This window comes from Cyprinodon variegatus, unplaced genomic scaffold, assembly GCF_000732505.1.
Source record: "Cyprinodon variegatus isolate N-32 unplaced genomic scaffold, C_variegatus-1.0 Scaffold1, whole genome shotgun sequence".
Taxonomy (NCBI): Eukaryota; Metazoa; Chordata; class Actinopteri; order Cyprinodontiformes; family Cyprinodontidae; genus Cyprinodon; species Cyprinodon variegatus.
In genome coordinates this window covers 2,856,571-2,874,467 of record NW_015150454.1, presented here as the reverse complement: position 1 = coordinate 2,874,467, position 17,897 = coordinate 2,856,571, and the positions used below count along the sequence as shown (strand labels likewise).

The window sequence follows — 17,897 nt, the reverse complement described above, 5'->3', positions numbered from 1 at the left end:
GCCTTTATTTTCCTAAAGTGGTGTCAGGTGTGACAATTGCAAAAACAAGTAGATATTACTCTGTTTGAGATGTACCTGATATACAGCTAAAGTTGAGTTTAGATCGCTCATATCCGAATACAGTACATCTATCAGCCACTTCATGCAGACTTGGCCATAGATATCCATAATAACTATATCTATGGACTTGGCCACATGGCTCAGGGGTCATTCTCCTGCGCATGCGCAATTCATATTACCAACCGCCAGGGATATATCGGTGAGTCAGTATTTTTTTTGTAAACCTATATTTTATTTGACTTTATTAATGTTTCCCTTAATCATAATTAAACTGCACAAGAACCATGCTGTTGCTTTACCACTGGCTTTGATACTGTTTTAACCTCTGTCATTTACTGCTCTCTGCCTGGGCCTCGCTGCTCGCGCTCATTAGCATTAGCCTAGCACGAGGCTAATCTGGCAACAACGCTAGCTAGCACATGCTAGGTGTTAGCCATATGTTTTGATTCAGCGGTTGCTCTGTAAAATATGTTAAGAACTAAACGAGGTGCGTTTGGATAGGTGAGGTCACAGCACTAATGGTGCAAAATAAATTACATGTTCGTGACAAACAGCTAATTTTCCTTTAGCTTGCCAGACAAACGTTAAAATTCGTGCTTCTTTACTTGTTAACGCAGAACTGAGTCCCTGGCTAATATATGCTAGCTGGTCCTTTGCGTTCGCCCTCCTGTTAGCCTCCGTTGGCATGTAAACGCATATTGATAATATAAAAAAAAGTTAAGAACCGCTTTAAATTTTAGCGATATCGGATTAAGGTATAAAATAATCCATATGAATAATAGTCGGCCATTTGTAACGATAGGTCCTGTTAACGTGTATTGTTTATCTCCTAATCCTAAACTGAAAATTGAATTAATTCACTATTTATTGGCAATGGAGCTTGCCTGTTCAATAGCGATTTAATTTAATGAGGTTTGCAGAAGTTTTAATAGTTTAAACGTCTCTTCTCAAAGCTCACATGAAGCTTTGTTGGTGCCAAATCATACAGCAATAAGTGTTACAGGGTTTTATTACATGAAAATATGGATATTTCTTGATGAAATTGAAGCATTTAAAAAATATGTAGCTAGAATAGTCTCACATCAATTGCACTAGACTTATGTACTTAAACTGACTGTTGATTACTGCCAATGAGGTCAAATTATATTTTTTCATAGCAAAAATAGAGCAGTTCAGTATTTACAGAATATAAGATTGACGAATCAGAAAGTTACAGATCTAGTTATGGCCTTTTTCCTCCTTTGTTAGGAAAAGATGAACAAAATTCAAAGCATACACTGTGAAGCTACATAAAGTATTACTTATTTTTGCTGATGAGCAAACAAAAATGGGTGGCAGTTATCTAGAAAGTGCATGAAAACACAATTATGTATATTCCTTGTAACTAGGTTAACACAAATTGTCTTTTGAACAGTCATTTCCGCTTAGAGTTGCGGCTCCACTGAGGTGGTGACAGTTGTAAAAAGAGGGATAGGCTGCATCAGATGGCATTGATAATTTTGTTTAGATTAGTCCATCATTGCCTTCCTTATATTGGGCTTTTACTTTAGAAATATGTTTTGATTTTGATACAAATTGCGTACCCTATAAGGTAATTGCATCAAGAATTTGTTTTTTTGCTATAATAGTCTTTAGGTTTAACATTTGTATTTTCCATGTTTGGTTTTTCTGTTTTAAGCATTGAATTGACCTGGTAAACAGAGACTGCCCTAAAGCTGAATGAGGCATGGCCCAGTTCGGGGGACAGAAGAATCCGCCATGGGCAAATCAGTTTGCTGCCACATCCGTGTCTCAGCCAGGTCACTCAGGACAGTCTCTTGACCTCAACAGCCTGCATTGTGAGTACAGTAAACCAAAAACGTTGGGCTGTTGCAATCTGTCTTAGCTTTCTGTGATATACTAAGGTATATCTCTTTTTTTTTTTTTTGCTTCCAGTAGACTGGAGTAAATCTATGTACTGCTATAATTTTGGTACTATTGGTTTTTTTTAATTACATGATTCCCCTAAAGAGAGTTTTATAGGTAATGAATTTAATTTATCCATGCAATTGAAAAGTTGCAAACAGCGATTTGCATAATGACATACTGACTGTATTTCACACAAGAGTGTTCAGATTTCTTTTGTATTAATCCATATCTATTATAGGCAGCTACTCTACATTAGCTCTTAAAGCTAACAGATTACTCTGGTGTCAAATAGAACAGACCCACCTTGAATGGATTAAAACATCTAACAGCTTCACTGACTTCATCATTATTGTTCTTGGTTAACACTTGCAGCTCTTGGGGTGCAGCAACAGTCTCTTCTGGGAGCGTCACCCTCCGTTTACTCTCAGCAGTCAGCGTTGGCTGCAGCTTCTCTCAGTAACCAGTCTGCAGCAAACTATCAGCTGTCCCAACAAACTGCTGCCTTGCAGCAGCAAGCTGCAGCAGCTGCAGCTGCTGCTTTACAGCAGGTCAGTCACTCTAGTTGTTCAGAGCTCAGGCAGAAATGTGTTATTGTCTCATATAACCCTTTAACCATTGGATATGTTCTCCTTGTTGCTTGCAGTCTCAGATCAATTCAGCACTTCAGCAGTATCAGCAGCAACAGCAACCTCCCCAGCAACCACCTCAGCAACTGTATAATGTACCTCATCAGGTGAATAATTGGCTTTGTCACATTTTTAATTTTATGGAGTTTTATGGAATTTTATTGTCAGAAATTTTATCAATCATCATTTTTTATACTGTACTTCTCCACATTAATTTTGGTTACATATTACAGTATTGCTTATTTTTAAATTAAATTTGTGATGTCAGTATGTTAGATCCTCTGTAAGCATCATTGCTTTCAATCAGCAAAATCATCAAAATTTGCATTTCCTTATGATTATTTCTCAGCTTCCTCAGCCTCAGCAGGCACTGATCTCTCAGGTAAATTTAATGCATTTAGTACATACCATTCAAACTGTTTTACTGTAGGGCTATGCTTCTGTTGATTTTAATTGAGTAACATTGGTTTATTATTCATATATAATTTTATATATATATATATATATATATATATATATATATACAATTTTTGTAATTTCAATGTAATCTTCAGCCCCCCGTCGCATTGCCCACCAGCTTGAGCTTGTCCAACCCTCAGCAGACAGCCCAGATTACGGTTTCATATCCAACGCCACGTTCAAGCCACCAACAGCAGACGCAGCCACAGAAGCAGCGAGTCTTCACTGGTGTAGTCAATAAACTGCATGACACGTTTGGCTTTGTAGATGAAGACGTCTTCTTTCAGCTAAGGTGGGAAGTGCTGTCATTGTCAGATGCTCTGTTGTTTGCTAGGAAACAAGACTGGGGTCTATTTCAGACAATTTCCTCTCTAATTATCCTTATTTAACCTTTCATAGTGCTGTGAAGGGGAAAACTCCCCAGGTCGGGGACAGGGTCCTAGTGGAAGCCGTGTACAACCCTAATATGCCCTTCAAGTGGAATGCCCAACGCATCCAGACTTTACCTCAGCTGGGAAATCAGTCGGTGAGAACATTTAGAGGTTGTAGTGCTTCATTAGGAAAGTACATTTTGAAATTGATGGTGACTCCCGCTGTAGTTTTTGTTCATGGTAGATTATCATATACTGGATACCAAACTTTGTACTCACAAAAACTTGAAGGAGAATAGCCTAAGTTAGAGTTTTTGGAGATGTTTGCCTCCTCTTGCAACAAGCTAAAATAACTGTGCTCTAAAAGTGCATTGAAAAAAAGAAATGCATTGTAGTCTGCTGCTGTAACCTTACAATATTGCAGGGATTGAAGTATTCCGGCCTCCGGCCGGATTTCCAGCTCGTAGCGATTGCCCGTGGATTAAGAAAATCACTTTTTAAAAACAAGCCTTTAAGGTGTAAAAGAAAAAAAAAAAGTAGAACCCATTAATCGAATCGTATCGTGGTTTATTCCTGAGTATCAAAACTAATCGAATTGCTGGGTCAGGAAATCGACACTGAATCGAATCACCATGATAGGTGTGATTTACACCCCTATTAGCCAATCAGAAGAAGAAGGGGGCGGGTCTTAGGAAAACGTGTACTTCCTCCTCTCATTTCTTGCTCAAGTCGTCAGATAGATTGTGATATAGAGCTGTACTTAAGTTCTACACAGAAAGTCACCTTGCGCCGTTTACGGCTCCATTCAACGGAGAGACGTGTTAAAAGTAAAAAAATGTATAAATGAAACTTTGTGTTTGGAGAGGAAGACGATAGAGAGAACGGGATTGTATGGAGTGGGCACAATGCAGTTCATGAACTCCAGCACGCTGTGCTCCAGGAAGCTAATTTATGCATGAAGAGGCAAAAAAGTGCTACGCAAACATGACTTAGACCCTGGTGATGAAGCTGCTGTTCATGCGGTCCCGCACACTACACGTTTGCCGGGAGCTGCGGCAACAGCTGATGTAACAGCGTCAATAACTGACCGTGTATGCAAGTTAGAAATAAGAGTTTGTGCTTTTCTTACCAAACACTACCTCTCATTCACACTATAGTTGCAGTTTTGCCATCTTGTGGCCTTTTTTTTTGTATTGGATTTTCAAAAGTCAAATTTAGTCTTCAATCATTCATGCAATCTCGCCGTATATATATGAGAGAGAGAGAGAATTTTGATCAGGGAATCTTTAAAGATCTTACCTCTTAAATACTGCGTCACCCTTTTCAATTGTATTCAGTTTTGCATTAGTTTCCTTTTGTCTTTCTGACCTTATCCTGTTGTGTTCTCAATCCCTCCTAGCATCAGCAGCAGCCTCCGCCTTTACCTCAAGCTTCCCCACAGATCGGCAGCCTTTACAGTGAACCAGGAATGCAGCTCCGCTACACAGATATGCACTCTGCTATGGACAACAGACAAAATGTAACCCTCTAGTCCTGAAATACATATTTAAATGGCTACTTTTTCTGCTCACCCATTAGATTTCTGTCTTTGCTTTACCAGCAGTATACATGAACAGTAACAAACACACTTCTGTCGTTTTTCTCTTAACAGTGTCGTATTTTTTTTTTTTGTTTCTATATCCCTCCTACAGAAGCTGCTGTTTTTTTTTTGTTTGTTTTTTAGATGTACCCTACTTTCCAAACTAGAGAGAGCACCTCACTATATGCAGCTCCTACTAAGTTTTTTTTTTTTTTTTTTTTTACTGGAAACATGTATGTAAGCCGCACCAGGCTATAAGCTGCTGAGTTCTCCCCCACCAAACCCATAAGGGGAGCTCTATTTATCACCCCTAAAGTAGGGAGGAAGAAGAATGCTAGCTCCAGTTAGCTTGTTGGCTCATGGCAGAAAGCTTCTACTGAAAAATGGGGCTTTGTCAGCTCTTTATCTCAGCTCTGCAGGAGTTGAGCCCAGCCTCTTCATTATTTCTACAGCTTCGCTTTTGCAAAAAATGTCAAAATTTGTGAATTCGGGATATTTTTCTCCCTCGTCCCTGCTGCTAGCAAGTGGCCCCTTATTCTTTTATTACCAACTTTGACTCCCTCCTCTGGCAGTTAGGAAAAAATTAACAGGAAAGCTGCACCTTCTTATAAAGTATGTTCACTTTATAGGATAAATAAGAAAGATTCAAACCTTAAGTTTTTTTTCTGTTTTAGGACAACCTGCATAAAAAACATTAATTCTCCAGGTTTTTGGTTTCAAGCAGGCCTTTCAGATTTCTCCAAGCTTCTGTCCTCTAAGCAATTGCTGATCGGACATGTATCTGTTTTAGTTGTTTCTATTTATGCAGTCTTTTGCCAAGTCTGAGGTTTTGCCTTTTCTACTGTTTTTTTATTTTTTAGGTTTAAAGTCTTCTCATGTTTTTGTCTTTTTTTTTTTTGTTGTTTTTCACCTGTGCTGTAGAGCCAGGCTCAGGCTTCTAACATGATGAAGTCAGCCCCAAACATGCTGCAGTCGCTACCTCCCCCGACTACTTTCAGTGTTCAAGCTCAGAATCCATCCTCCCTGCTGCAAGCCCAGCTCTCTGCCGTCTCTCTGGCCCCGCTTCTCCAGAACCCCCCTCAGCCTCTGCTCCCACAGCCTCCCACCAAAGGTAAACACTCATGGCTTTACTGCTTGTTTTTTTTTTTTTTATTGAATACTATATTAGATCTAACAATATAAACACGGTGAGATAGTTGTATTTTTTGTTTTTTATTTTATTAAAATGTCTGTAAAGCATTTAAGTGTTAAGAATAAAACAAAGAAGGTGGCTGCTTTTTGTAACATGGTAAACAGAATATTTTTTTATCCCTAGATGTTTTTGGCGGTGGTCTGCTGCAGCCCCCTGTAAGAATAATGCAGCAGGCGCAGAACCTTCGCCGAATGGAACCAACTCGTTTCACCACTCGCAATGATCGAATGCCTGAACTTATCCTCAGGCCTAAAGAGGAACGCAGGTTTGATTGTATTATTATTATTTGAATGTGGATGATTGTTCTGTTCCTCGTTTATTGTTTTTGGTGACATTAACTGTGTTTTCATGTTATAATCAAGCAGAGATCGAGAACGCGATCGTAGGAGATCTAGAGAACGCTCTCCCACACGCAAACGCTCGAGAGACCGGTCACCAAGACGGGAACGCTCTCCAAGGCGCAATCGCAAGGCGGTTCCACGCTACACTGTACAATTTTCCAAGTTCAGCTTAGATGGGTTAGTATAATTTCTTCATCAATTTAAATTGATTGTACTACTAGGAACTGTCATCACTTATTAACTGCATTTCTTTTCCCCTTCAGCTCCAGTTGTGACTTGATGGAGCTTAGACGGCGCTATCAGAGTCTCTACATCCCCAGTGACTTTTTTAATGCCGTCTTCACCTGGGTGGATGCCTTCCCTGTGACCCGACCCTTCCAGTTCAGCAATGCCTGTAACTTCCACGTCCTGCACAAAGAAGTAGATCCTCCAGTCAAAAACACAGCAGTGCTGGACCCTCCCGATGTTAGCCGTGCCTACAGCGCAAAGGTACAACATCCAGGATGCTCTCTGTCATATGTTAGGTTAAAAAAATAGATTTATGTTTTCAAAATGAATTAATTCCAAGGGGTTTTGTTTTGGCTCAGGTGATGCTGCTTGCTAACCCCAGTTTAGAGGAGCTTTATCACAAGTCATGTGCTCTGGCAGAGGACCCTCAGGAAGTCAGAGAATCTTTCCAACATCCCGCGAGGCTCATTAAGGTGGGTGAACCTCCTTTTATTTTTGCACATTGTGGAGAAGCTGACAATGTTGCCTTGGTCCTATTCCATTGCTGAGTAGCCACTGTGGCAATAAATGACTGATGTTGGCTCTCTAAAGTGAAAACGAAATGGTTTTTCTTTGTAGTTCTGGATCCTCTGAGGTATGAGCATCTCTTCTATCAGCTTACCTCTTTTATACTTTGTCCCCCCCAATCTCCCCTAATTTAATCTCTTTACCCATCTATTTCCACCAAATCTTTACTCTCTGGGTTTCCTTTGTTCCCGTTTCTCTTTTCCTTCAGTTTTTGGTGGGCATGCGGGGTAAAGACGAGGCCATGGCTATCGGGGGTCATTGGTCTCCCTCTCTAGATGGAGCTGACCCGGAGAAGGACCCATCAGTGCTTATTAAGACAGCCATACGTTGTTGCAGGGCGCTCACAGGCATAGACCTTAGTCTGTGCACTCAGTGGTAAGTACTGCTGTTGTCATCTCTTTAGTTTGCATCAATTTTTAACAATATTTTAACTCTTAAAATCTCAAATATTGTGTCAGTGACGGATTAATTGTTTACTACCTTGATATAAAACTTGTTCTATTATATTCCTTGTCTATAATACTCTGTTAATTTGCAGTTCATTATTATTTTGTCGTGCATTGTCCTTTTGAGACTTTTGTGTGTCGTCTTGGCTCTATCTGTGACATCCTGCCCATACACACATTTTGTTGTGATTAAAAACCAAATGCTTGGAGTTGATGGCTGGAAGCTGTAGCCTGGAGCTGAAGATCATTACTTTGTCTTTTAATTTCGTCATTTTTCTACTCCTTGTTAAATATCTTACATATTTAACTGGCTTTCAGTGTCATCTTGATTCTGTCTCTCTTCGCACAACTCTAATTTAGTGCATTAAGTGTATCCTAGGTTTAATGCCGATCACTCATCCTGTAATTGGCCGAAATGATACCTGGGATTGTGTTTTGGGGTTTCATTTTATTTACTTTTATTGTCTGTGATTGTTTTCAAAATATCTGCCGTAACCTGTGACAACAGATGAAGAGCTGCAGACCGGGTCCATTTGTCTATCCCAAGGGTTGTGTGGGAGTTGGGTCAATGTAATGATTTCTGTAATCATTCAGTGACCGGATGGGAGGGGAGTAGCTGTAGACGGCTTGCCTGTTGTTCTGTGACCTGACCAGAATGTTCCTTTCCAATGCACCCTCTTCCTTTGCGACAGGTATCGTTTTGCAGAGATTCGCTATCATCGGCCGGAGGAGACACACAAGGGGCGGACAGTCCCTGCTCATGTGGAGACAGTGGTTTTGTTTCTTCCGGATGTTTGGCATTGTCTTCCTACCCGCTCAGAGTGGGAAGTGCTGTCACGGCGACTCCGGGAGCAGCTGGCTGAGAAGCTGTCGGCCGAGCGAAAGGAGGCGGATGGAGAACAGGCACTGAACCGCTAATCCTTCTCTTCTCATTTCCGCTTCTCACAGGAAGGCACAGGAATTACAAACAAACAGAAAAAAGCAACATATCCCAGATACACAACACACACAAGGCACACCGCACCTGACATACACAGCAGAATGAAGATAGGCATATTAATGTTCCACCAAACCTCACCTAGACTACTTCTGTTTCCTACTCTTCCCCCACCTGCCTCCCTCTGCCCTTTTTCCTCCGCTCGAATTCCTCCATTCCTTCTTCAGCACCCCCAGCCTCCCTCACATCCAGCAGACACATACAGTGGAAGCAGTGAGACTAGGTTGTGTTTTGCAGGCCCCAGTCGCAAATGGTGAAGCAGCTTCCAGTTTCTTAAACACCCTGTAATTGGGTGCTAATCTGATACAGTGATTGAATTTAATCTGTAGATTTTCTTGTGTTGGTTTAAAAGCCTAATCTGGCTTTTAAAGTTAGCTCTATGGAAATCAGTACAAATCAGTTCAATCTCTCGGTTCCTGACAGGGGAACTTTAAATTTTAAATCTAAGCTGGAAACTGTGGAGCCACTTGCGTGCACATAATGTTTGCCGTAGAAATGTCTATAATTATAATTTTTGTTTTTATTTTTTTCAAATCAATCTGATATCTTCTGACAATGAAAAGAGAATCTCCCCAAAGTCTTGTTGCTTGTCTGTTCTTATTGTTGGATTCAACTCTCTCAGTTGGACTGCATTTAGAACTTGGTTTTTCCAGGGCCGTTTTTATTTTTATTCTTTATTTTTTTGTTGGAGCAGATGGCTCCTTTCTGATGTAGACTGTTAAGCTCATAAATGACAATTCCCCAGACATAGAGCTATTAGGGCTACCCTATCCTCACTCCATGCGGGGGCCAGCCTCAGTTCACCTGATGTACCCACATGCCCTTTGGTTACACCTCTCATTGATTTTTGACCTTTTTTGTGTTCCACAGATTGATTGATTGGCAGCTGGGGGAAATTTCCGTTGTTTTTGTTTTTTTTTCATTTTTATTTCTAAAGAGCTAGAGACCTTCCCTGTGTACGCTTCAGTAGCAGTGGACTTAAACACAGTCAAGCTAACTAGAACAAGGCAGTGAAAGACAGATGAGACCTTGCTTCTTGCACGGATCAACTTTAAAAACTCACCATGTCCATGGCCAGTATGCTGACTGTTCTCCTACCTCCTCCCCCTTCCTTTTCTCTATTCAATTCATTTCCTATCAAGGAGGAAGAAGAAAAAGATGACGAAGAATCTAAAGATGACTGTGTTCCCACTCACTGGACTAAACTTGACCCGAAATCAATGAAGGTAAAAGGATATTTTTAATTTCTGTCTGTCTGGGACAGCTGTTCATTTGGATTATTTGAAGTGTTTTTGCTTTATTTTGTCATAAGATAAAGTTAAATGTGCAGCAGTGTGACAAGTATTGATGTTTGCCCCGCTTGTAGGTCAACGACTTGCGTAAAGAACTTGATTGTCGCTCTCTGAGCTCAAAAGGATTAAAATCCCAGCTCATTGCCCGCCTCACTAAGCAGCTGAAGGTGGAGGAGCAGGTGGAGGAGTCCAAAGAGCCAGAGAAAACAGAAACTAAAGTCGCAGAGGAAGAGGAGCCACCACGTACCGAGGATGACAAAGAGGTGCTTGGTCCACATGGCTTGGTTCATTTCAAGTCAGTTTATTTATATGGCGCCAAATCAAAACACGTTGTCTCGTGGCACTTTATAGAGTCAATTCAACCAGATCATACAGTTAAATGAATTCAAAGGAAAAACAGCTGAACTCGTGTTCAAATGGTCAGATGTTAAACTTTGAATATGATCAAAATATAGAAGAACAAACGTTAAACAAAATGTATGACTTAAAAAATATATTTACTTTGCTTGCCCGACATGTTGAACAGGAACTTGCTTTTTAAATGATTTTATTTATTTATTTTTTTACATTTGAACAAGCCCTTTGATCGAAGTATTTTATTAATGATCAGAAATGTGACATTAGCTCTTCTTCTAATCGTTGTTTTTTCCCCACCTGCAGCAGCAGTGGATAACTTTTATAAATAGACATGGGCCATTTACTTGTACTAAAATGTATAAAAGTTGAAAAGGTTCAGGATTTTAAGCTGATGTAATTTTCCATCATAATTCCTTTATACTATCTACAGTCCTTTATAATGATCCATTAGAACAAACAGAGTGATCACTGTTTTCTACAACTGGATGGACTGGTATCATGCTGCCCCTGTCCAGACCGTCACTGTATTAAATGAAACTTAATTTCTAATAAAGTAACTGCACATATGGAACAGGTTTGTTGAGCAGTGGATTGAGGATTTGCTTTCTAAGCAGATGCATCAATTCTTCAGCAGCTATGATCAGGTTGTTGTAAGTGTGCCTTATTAGTGAAGAAAAAAGTGGAAATAGGGAGAATATTCTGTGCAATATGCATATAAAAATCAAATGTTCATTTATTCTTTTCTAATCAAAAACAAGGAAAAAAGTAAAATCTAATGTGATATTGTTTTTATAGCAATAATAATTTTTTCCTCAATTTTATATAAAGAAAGAAGCAATGTTGTAACCATATTGCATGTTATGCCTGCTCAGGCCTGCCTGTGAAAATGCAAAGATTTATTATATATACTAGTATGAATCTAATCTTAATTTGTGTAAAAATCATCTAAGCTTTAGAAATATATGTATTGTTTTCAGACCTTTCAGAAAAAGACAAAAAAATGTTTTTTTTTTTTTTTTAGGATGATGAAAAAAGGAAGCAGGAGGAGGTGGAGCGTCAACGTAGAGAAAGGCGCTACATCCTCCCGGATGAGCCCACCATCCTCGTGTATCCCAACTGGGCTGCTAAGAGTGGCAAATTTGACTGCAGTGTCATGTCCCTAAGTGTGCTGCTGGACTACAGACTGGAGGACAATAAGGAGCACTCTTTTGAGGTCGGACTGCCTCTCAAAGAGGATATTGTAAAAAGTAGCAACTCACAAACAAAGCTAAAATAGACAATCAATGAAACACATCAGTTAAAGGTATAGCAGAGGATTTTTTTTTTTTGAATGTTTGAAAACACCTGCCTCTCTCCACTTAAAAAAAAAAAAAATGCATATGCACAACCCTGTACCCGCTCGTGAGAGGGAACACCTATTTAATGCGTGCGAGAGCATGCATAAGCGCATTTCTCCTCATGCACGCTCTGTTTAAAAGTTGCTGTTTGCATCGCTCCTACAAGCTTACTTTCCAAATGAAGATTTGCAATTTTTCCACTATGTCAGACTCCCCATCATAAGTGAAAATGTTAAAGAACACGTAGGACGGCCTTACATAAACATATCACCAGAATGATTGACAATTAGGAGGAGCACTTATTTTGATGATCCACCTGGAAAAAAACATCCTCCACTATACCTTTAAATGGACAGCATTTATTGGACTAAAAGTTGGAACATTTACTCCTGCAGGCTGAGGTATATTGTCCTGTTTCTGTACAGGTTTCCCTGTTTGCCGAGTTGTTTAACGAGATGCTGCAGAGAGACTTTGGCTACCGCATCTACAAGGCGCTCGCTTCTCTTCCCTCAAAGGATGAGAAGAAGGAAAAGAAAGCGAAAAAGGAGGGAGAAAAGAAGGAAGCGGAAAAACGTGAAATCAAAAAGGAAAAAGAAGAAGAGAGCGAGGAGCCAGCAGCAAAGAAGAACAAAGATGAAGAGGAGGAGAAAAGAAAGGTTGGTTTGAAAAACCTTTTGTTTTTCTTTTTAAAGGCTGGTTCACACAGAAAGATCAGAGGCTTCTGTGAAAGTCATGTTCCCTCTGACTGCAAATCAGAGGAATCCATGTTTGGTTGTCTTGGCACAATATCTGCCAAGCCAAGCGTGTTCCAATCACAAGCTGGAGTTTAACATTCTGAACTGTTAACGCTCTACTCTGTGCCTCAACAAATCAGAGAAGGGAGCTAGGCTGGGAGATGCTGGATCCAAGCCGCGAGCTTTCCTCTCGCAAACAATCAAACTAAGTATATTCTGCGAAGTTTACATTGAAAAAAAAAAAAATTTTTTTTGGTTCCTTTCTTGGCATACAAATAAGTGAAAGTTCTCTGATCACTCCAATAAACTATTTTGCTATATGGATTGTGCTCTAAACTTATAATTCATAACTATATTAACCTAAAATGTCAAAACTGCAGGTGAAAATATTTAGATAAAATATTTTTACTCGCAGTTTTTACCACCTAGAAACACTTTATATTTACCTGCATTCTGATGCTTGAAACACCTACAGAATATGTAAAGATAGGATCATAATCCTCGTGAAGTAATGGCCTGGATGCATTTTTTTAGATTTACTTTAACTTTATTGCTTAAATAAAATAAGCAATAGCTTATTATTGCTGTGAACCAGCCTTAATACTTTCACAGCAGCTGGAAATAAAAAAGTTTATGTTTTTCTACAAGTGTGAAGACAAAGTCATCAAGATGGAGTCTCGAGATGAGGAGGAAGATGAAGGCAGCACAGCCAACGCTGAGGAATATGACCCCATGGAGGCTGAAGATGATGATGATGATGATGATGAAGATGATGATGGTAATCTGCATGTCTTTTTGTTCTTTCTCTAAAATGTGAAACTAAAAATCATCTAACAAATTTGTCTTTTTAAACTTGACACTTGGTTTTAATAGACTATATTTTTGTATTTTTTTGGAAAACAAAGATGACGAAGACTACAAAGACAGAAGCGACCGAAAGGATGATCATAAGTCATCGAAGGACAGATCATCTAAAGACAAGGTAGGCATCTCATCCTTACAGATAGCTGGTTCTGCTGCAGATGTAGGTTTTAACTTTGTTTGTCTTGCACTATTACAAGAAACAGATGGTGACCCAGAACAGGGACCTGCTCATGGCATTTGTCTACTTTGACCAAAGCCATTGGGGCTATTTGCTGGAGAAAGACTTGGAGGATATCCTATACACACTGGGCCTGCATCTTTCTCGTGCACAGGTGAGGATGCACTTGAAAAAACTCCATATTTGGAAGCTTCTGGGCCTGTAGAGTGATTATTCTGTATGTTTAAAGGTCTATTATTCTAAGTGTAATTTGGTTTCTCTTTCTAGGTCAAGAAGCTGTTGAACAAACCTGTCGTTAGAGAGGCTTGTTATTATCGAAAACTGACAGACAGAGAAAAAGATGAAGCTGCACTCTCCTATAATGAAGCCCAGATAGAAAACCTTACTGGTGAGTGGTGTGCCTAAAACATTCGTTGTCTTCATGGAAATAAGCTGCTAATGGAAGCTGCTCTGTTTCTTTTCCCATCAGGTAACAGAGCTCTGCTCCCTATTGTAAAACCTTGTGCTTCATCAGAGCCCAGTGAGTCTGGAAATCTGATCGTGTACAACGGAGCCATGGTGGACATCGGCAGCATGATGCAGAAGCTAGAGAAGAGCGAGAAGTCTCGGGAGGAGATAGAGCAGAAGCTTATTACTCAGGAAGCCAAAATGGGTAAAAATATTCAATTATGCATTTTTCTTAACATGTTAGAAACAACCTCAGGACAAGGTTCACACTTAATTTAGACTCTTCTTCTAAATTCTCTGCTTTTGGAGACGTTTTACTTTCTAACAAAATGATTTAGATTCTCCACTGAAACTTAAGATTTATAGTGAACTTATCGTGTCTCTAGAAGTTAACAGAGGTTTTATTTAAAAAAAAAAAAAATCCATTTAATGTTTTCAAGCAGATCAGGTCTAATTACAAGCTGTCCAACAAAAGCATGGGCCTGTTGGGACATTCCCACAGTAAGGTATTAAGGCCAATTTATACTTTTGACGCATAGCCTCTGCAACGATCAAATCTGGCTCTGTGCGCGACCATGCCTCCACGCAGAGGTTCTGCAACAGTCGTCGCGCACCTAAAAAAAAATAAATCCTGACTACGCGTCGGACAGTCGCAAACCCACGCAGACCTCAAGCGGAAGCTCACGGACAAAAAGCAGCTGTGATTGTTCCTTGGTATGCCTTTCTGGCTGTCTGTGTGGTCGTCCTTCTCGATTCGATGCCGTGGCCCGCCATTTTTAAAAACCGAGGAACAATTACAATGGACAACTACAATGAAAGTTTAATCTGTCTTTTTGCCAACTCCATTAACAGAAGCTGTTCCTCTTCTGTTTAAATTATTTTATTGAAGGCAACATTAAGTATGTTTAAATCAGACATTTATTGGGAGTCTGAAGCGTTTGTTTTGTTAACCTCAGTTGCTGTGTTTGCTGTAGCTTAGAAACCTTCCCATTAAACAGCGAGAGGCTGTTTGTTTAATAAAAGCTTTTCGATAAAGATCAGTGACTGTGAAAGTAGGTGTGATGGACCTTTTTAAATTTTACTTGAATAACGTGTTATTCAGATTTGTTTAAAAAGCTGTTTACTGTGAAGAACATTACCTTTTTGTCCGAAAATTTAAAGTTGCATGTAGTACAGTAAGCTTTTACTTTCTTTGCATTTTTAATAGTTACATTGGTCATTTGTTGGGTGTGTTTTTCCAATTGTAACTTTATTGTTAAGAAATAATTTTATAATTTAAGAGAGATACAAAAAACTCATATTTTGTCTGAAAAGTCTGCTCCTCTTTCCCTTCTATGTTAAAGCAACATTTAGAGTTTAACCTTTTCATCAACAAAACAAATACATTTAAAACTAGAAAGTGTTATGTATTATTCTACCAGTGCTATTAAAATCAATCAGGATTAAATAAGTAATTTAATAATGCAAGACAATTCATACTAATGACTAAAATAATTTTAAAGGATTTCACTTCATTTTGCTCAATTCTTATTTGTAAAGAGCTCAACAATAACAGAGCATATTTGTATAATCTAACCAATACTGTTCAGTAGACGGATGTTTATGTTTATTAAAGGTTTTCCTTGTTTCGTCCAACAAAAGCCAACTTCACCCAATAATGTTGTTTGCCAAAACTACAGATGAACCAATCCAATATTGTCTGCTCTATATGTGGTCTTATATTGATATAATCTGTATTTTAACAATTAAATATAGTCAATTTCTATAATTATTTAACTTTTAATAAATTAAAATTATATTAAAAATCTCTTGAACAAAAAAACATGATTGTACCTCTTTATGGACATCTATTTTTGATTTCATAAATAGCTGATTTGAACCCTTACAATTGTTATACATTTGTTTTTTCAGGGTGGAATTTGTCCTTTTCTTACTATTTTTATTTTTTCCTGCTCTGATCTTACACTAATCTCAAGCTTCCTTTTGTACATGTGTGCTTTTCAACCATAACAATCTTGCTTGTAGAGAGTTCATGAATGTCTCCTAAAAAATCAGCAGATGAACAATGGAGTGAACAGAGCTCTGGTATTAGAAAAGCACTGAGATCTGCAGATATCCAAATTAAAGTGTTAGAATCAGATTGGTAGTGAAAACATGGGGATCAGTCCATCTCTATCTAAAACAATCTCTATCCTAAAAGGCGCCAATGTCCATTTTTAACATGTTGATTACATTAGGAGAACGTAATTACCTCTTTTTATCTCCTGTGTTTTTCTGTTAAGCAATGAAAAAAAAAAAAGGTACATTTTTGTCTTCATCATTATATCTGATCTTAATTCCCAGGAGAGGATGCAAAGTTGAAAGCTCAGTTAGAGGAAGCCAACAAAGTCCTAACCAAGGAACTGGAGGAGGTGACGAGCACCCTCAGTCGAACGGAGCACACCCTGAGAGCTGTGACGGAGCAGAAAACCATCTATTACGACTACATGAGAAAGTCTGCCAACACCTTGATGACGACTGTCAATGAGCTTCTGGATGTACTAAAGAAGGTCTGCAGCCTTTTAGAAATTTTACGTGCATGTTTTATGTATTCTCTATGAAAAGCCTAAACTTTTTTTTTTTGGTTTTCAGGAGCAAGTAGGTGAACCTAGCATGAAGACCAAGAGCGACGAGATCCAGACATCTCAGACAAACGGAGCTGATGAATAATTTCTGTGGATACATGAAGCCAACCTGTAACAATGATCTTAAATTGTAAATATTCCCTAAAAGTGTCACTTGAATCTGTGTTTTTTTGAGGCTTTTGTGTGTAAAGTTTATCTCAGAAGTTCCTCCCTGATGTGAAGTCCCCCCCCCCCCTTTTTTTTTAGTTATCTTTTCCTAATTAGTCATTTTAATAAGGACAAAGTGTTCTTATTAAAGCTCTTATAGTTCAGCTGACTTTGGTTTAGTTGCTAAAATTTGTTTTGCTGCTGTTTTAGCTTTGTCAGGGCCAATGAAGTGCCGTATTGTGGATTTAAATGCCAGTATGTGTGAGTGGTACTTAAGTTGATTTTCTGTTTTTAACTAGCAATAAAGATGCTATTTATGTGCTGAAGAATTCGTAGAAAACTAAAGAAATAAACTGACTTGAGTAAGAAGGTGCAGAGAATCTGGTTTGGTTGAGTTATTTTCCCTTTCCATCGTTCACCCTATTTATGTTTAATTAACATGCAATTGAAAGTTCATCTGTTTGACTAGTTTGATAGTTGGTTTCTGCTGTTTTGTTGTTTTTTTAACACATGTGGCTATGCATGGCTCCTGCCTCTCTTGGACCTTTTATTCTGACTGTATTCACCCACTGAATGCTCTGCAAGCATTCTCAGATTTGCTGATGAAAAGAAACTAGACGTGAACCCAAAGCTAATCTCAATGAATGTGTGTTCAGCTGAAGGAATGAGCCGGAACATTTTCAGTTAGTTTTCGGTTGTTTCTAAGAAAAAAAATGCTTGATTACATTTAATGTCCTCCAAAGTAGGCAGTTTTATTTTTCTAATGATAATGTAATCTTTGGATGTCTTGTGCAAGAGTAAAGTGGTCCTTTTAACACTACAATCTGCCTGTTTTGTTTGTTTGACAAAGTACATTATTTTTTTAGATTTGATTTAAATTGTATTGCTAAAACAGTTAATTAAAACATAAGAATCAGGAGAGACTTCATCTCTCATCAGTAGATGGCAGCAGAGTTGAGGACTTGTGTTGGAGCAATGTCTTTTGCAAAGCTGGAGAACTCAAGGTTTACAGTATTTCATGCATTGATAAAAAATATTAGTATCTGGATTTTATTAATAGGTGATATTGGATCATGTCCTAATGCTAAATATTACCAATCTCCATGATAGTGTTTAGAAAAAAAAAAACCCCAAAACTATAGC

At 38.7% G+C, this 17,897-nt stretch overlaps 1 protein-coding gene across 5 annotated transcripts; it reads left to right on the top strand.

Moving 5' to 3' along the window:
* The first annotated feature begins 207 nt into the window (after window positions 1-207).
* Window positions 208-17,570, top strand: ccar1 (cell division cycle and apoptosis regulator 1). 5 transcript variants are annotated; one of them, XM_015392751.1, is made up of 26 exons: window positions 208-259; window positions 1,739-1,898; window positions 2,341-2,516; window positions 2,612-2,701; window positions 2,944-2,976; window positions 3,149-3,345; window positions 3,453-3,579; window positions 4,824-4,943; window positions 5,925-6,114; window positions 6,319-6,460; window positions 6,561-6,713; window positions 6,800-7,025; window positions 7,124-7,237; window positions 7,540-7,706; window positions 8,470-8,680; window positions 9,917-10,000; window positions 10,141-10,329; window positions 11,445-11,636; window positions 12,186-12,416; window positions 13,143-13,272; window positions 13,400-13,476; window positions 13,556-13,690; window positions 13,804-13,924; window positions 14,006-14,188; window positions 16,327-16,532; window positions 16,615-17,570. In XM_015392751.1, the coding sequence occupies exons 2-26, from the start codon at window positions 1,787-1,789 to the stop codon at window positions 16,690-16,692; spliced, it is 3,684 nt and encodes a 1,227-aa protein (XP_015248237.1). In that variant the 5' UTR covers window positions 208-259; window positions 1,739-1,786; the 3' UTR covers window positions 16,693-17,570. The 5 variants fall into 5 exon arrangements, with proteins under 5 accessions (XP_015248237.1, XP_015248318.1, XP_015248080.1 ...); XM_015392832.1 differs by having other exon boundaries at window positions 6,558-6,713; window positions 13,562-13,690; XM_015392594.1 differs by having other exon boundaries at window positions 6,558-6,713.
* The last annotated feature ends 327 nt before the right edge of the window (window positions 17,571-17,897 follow it).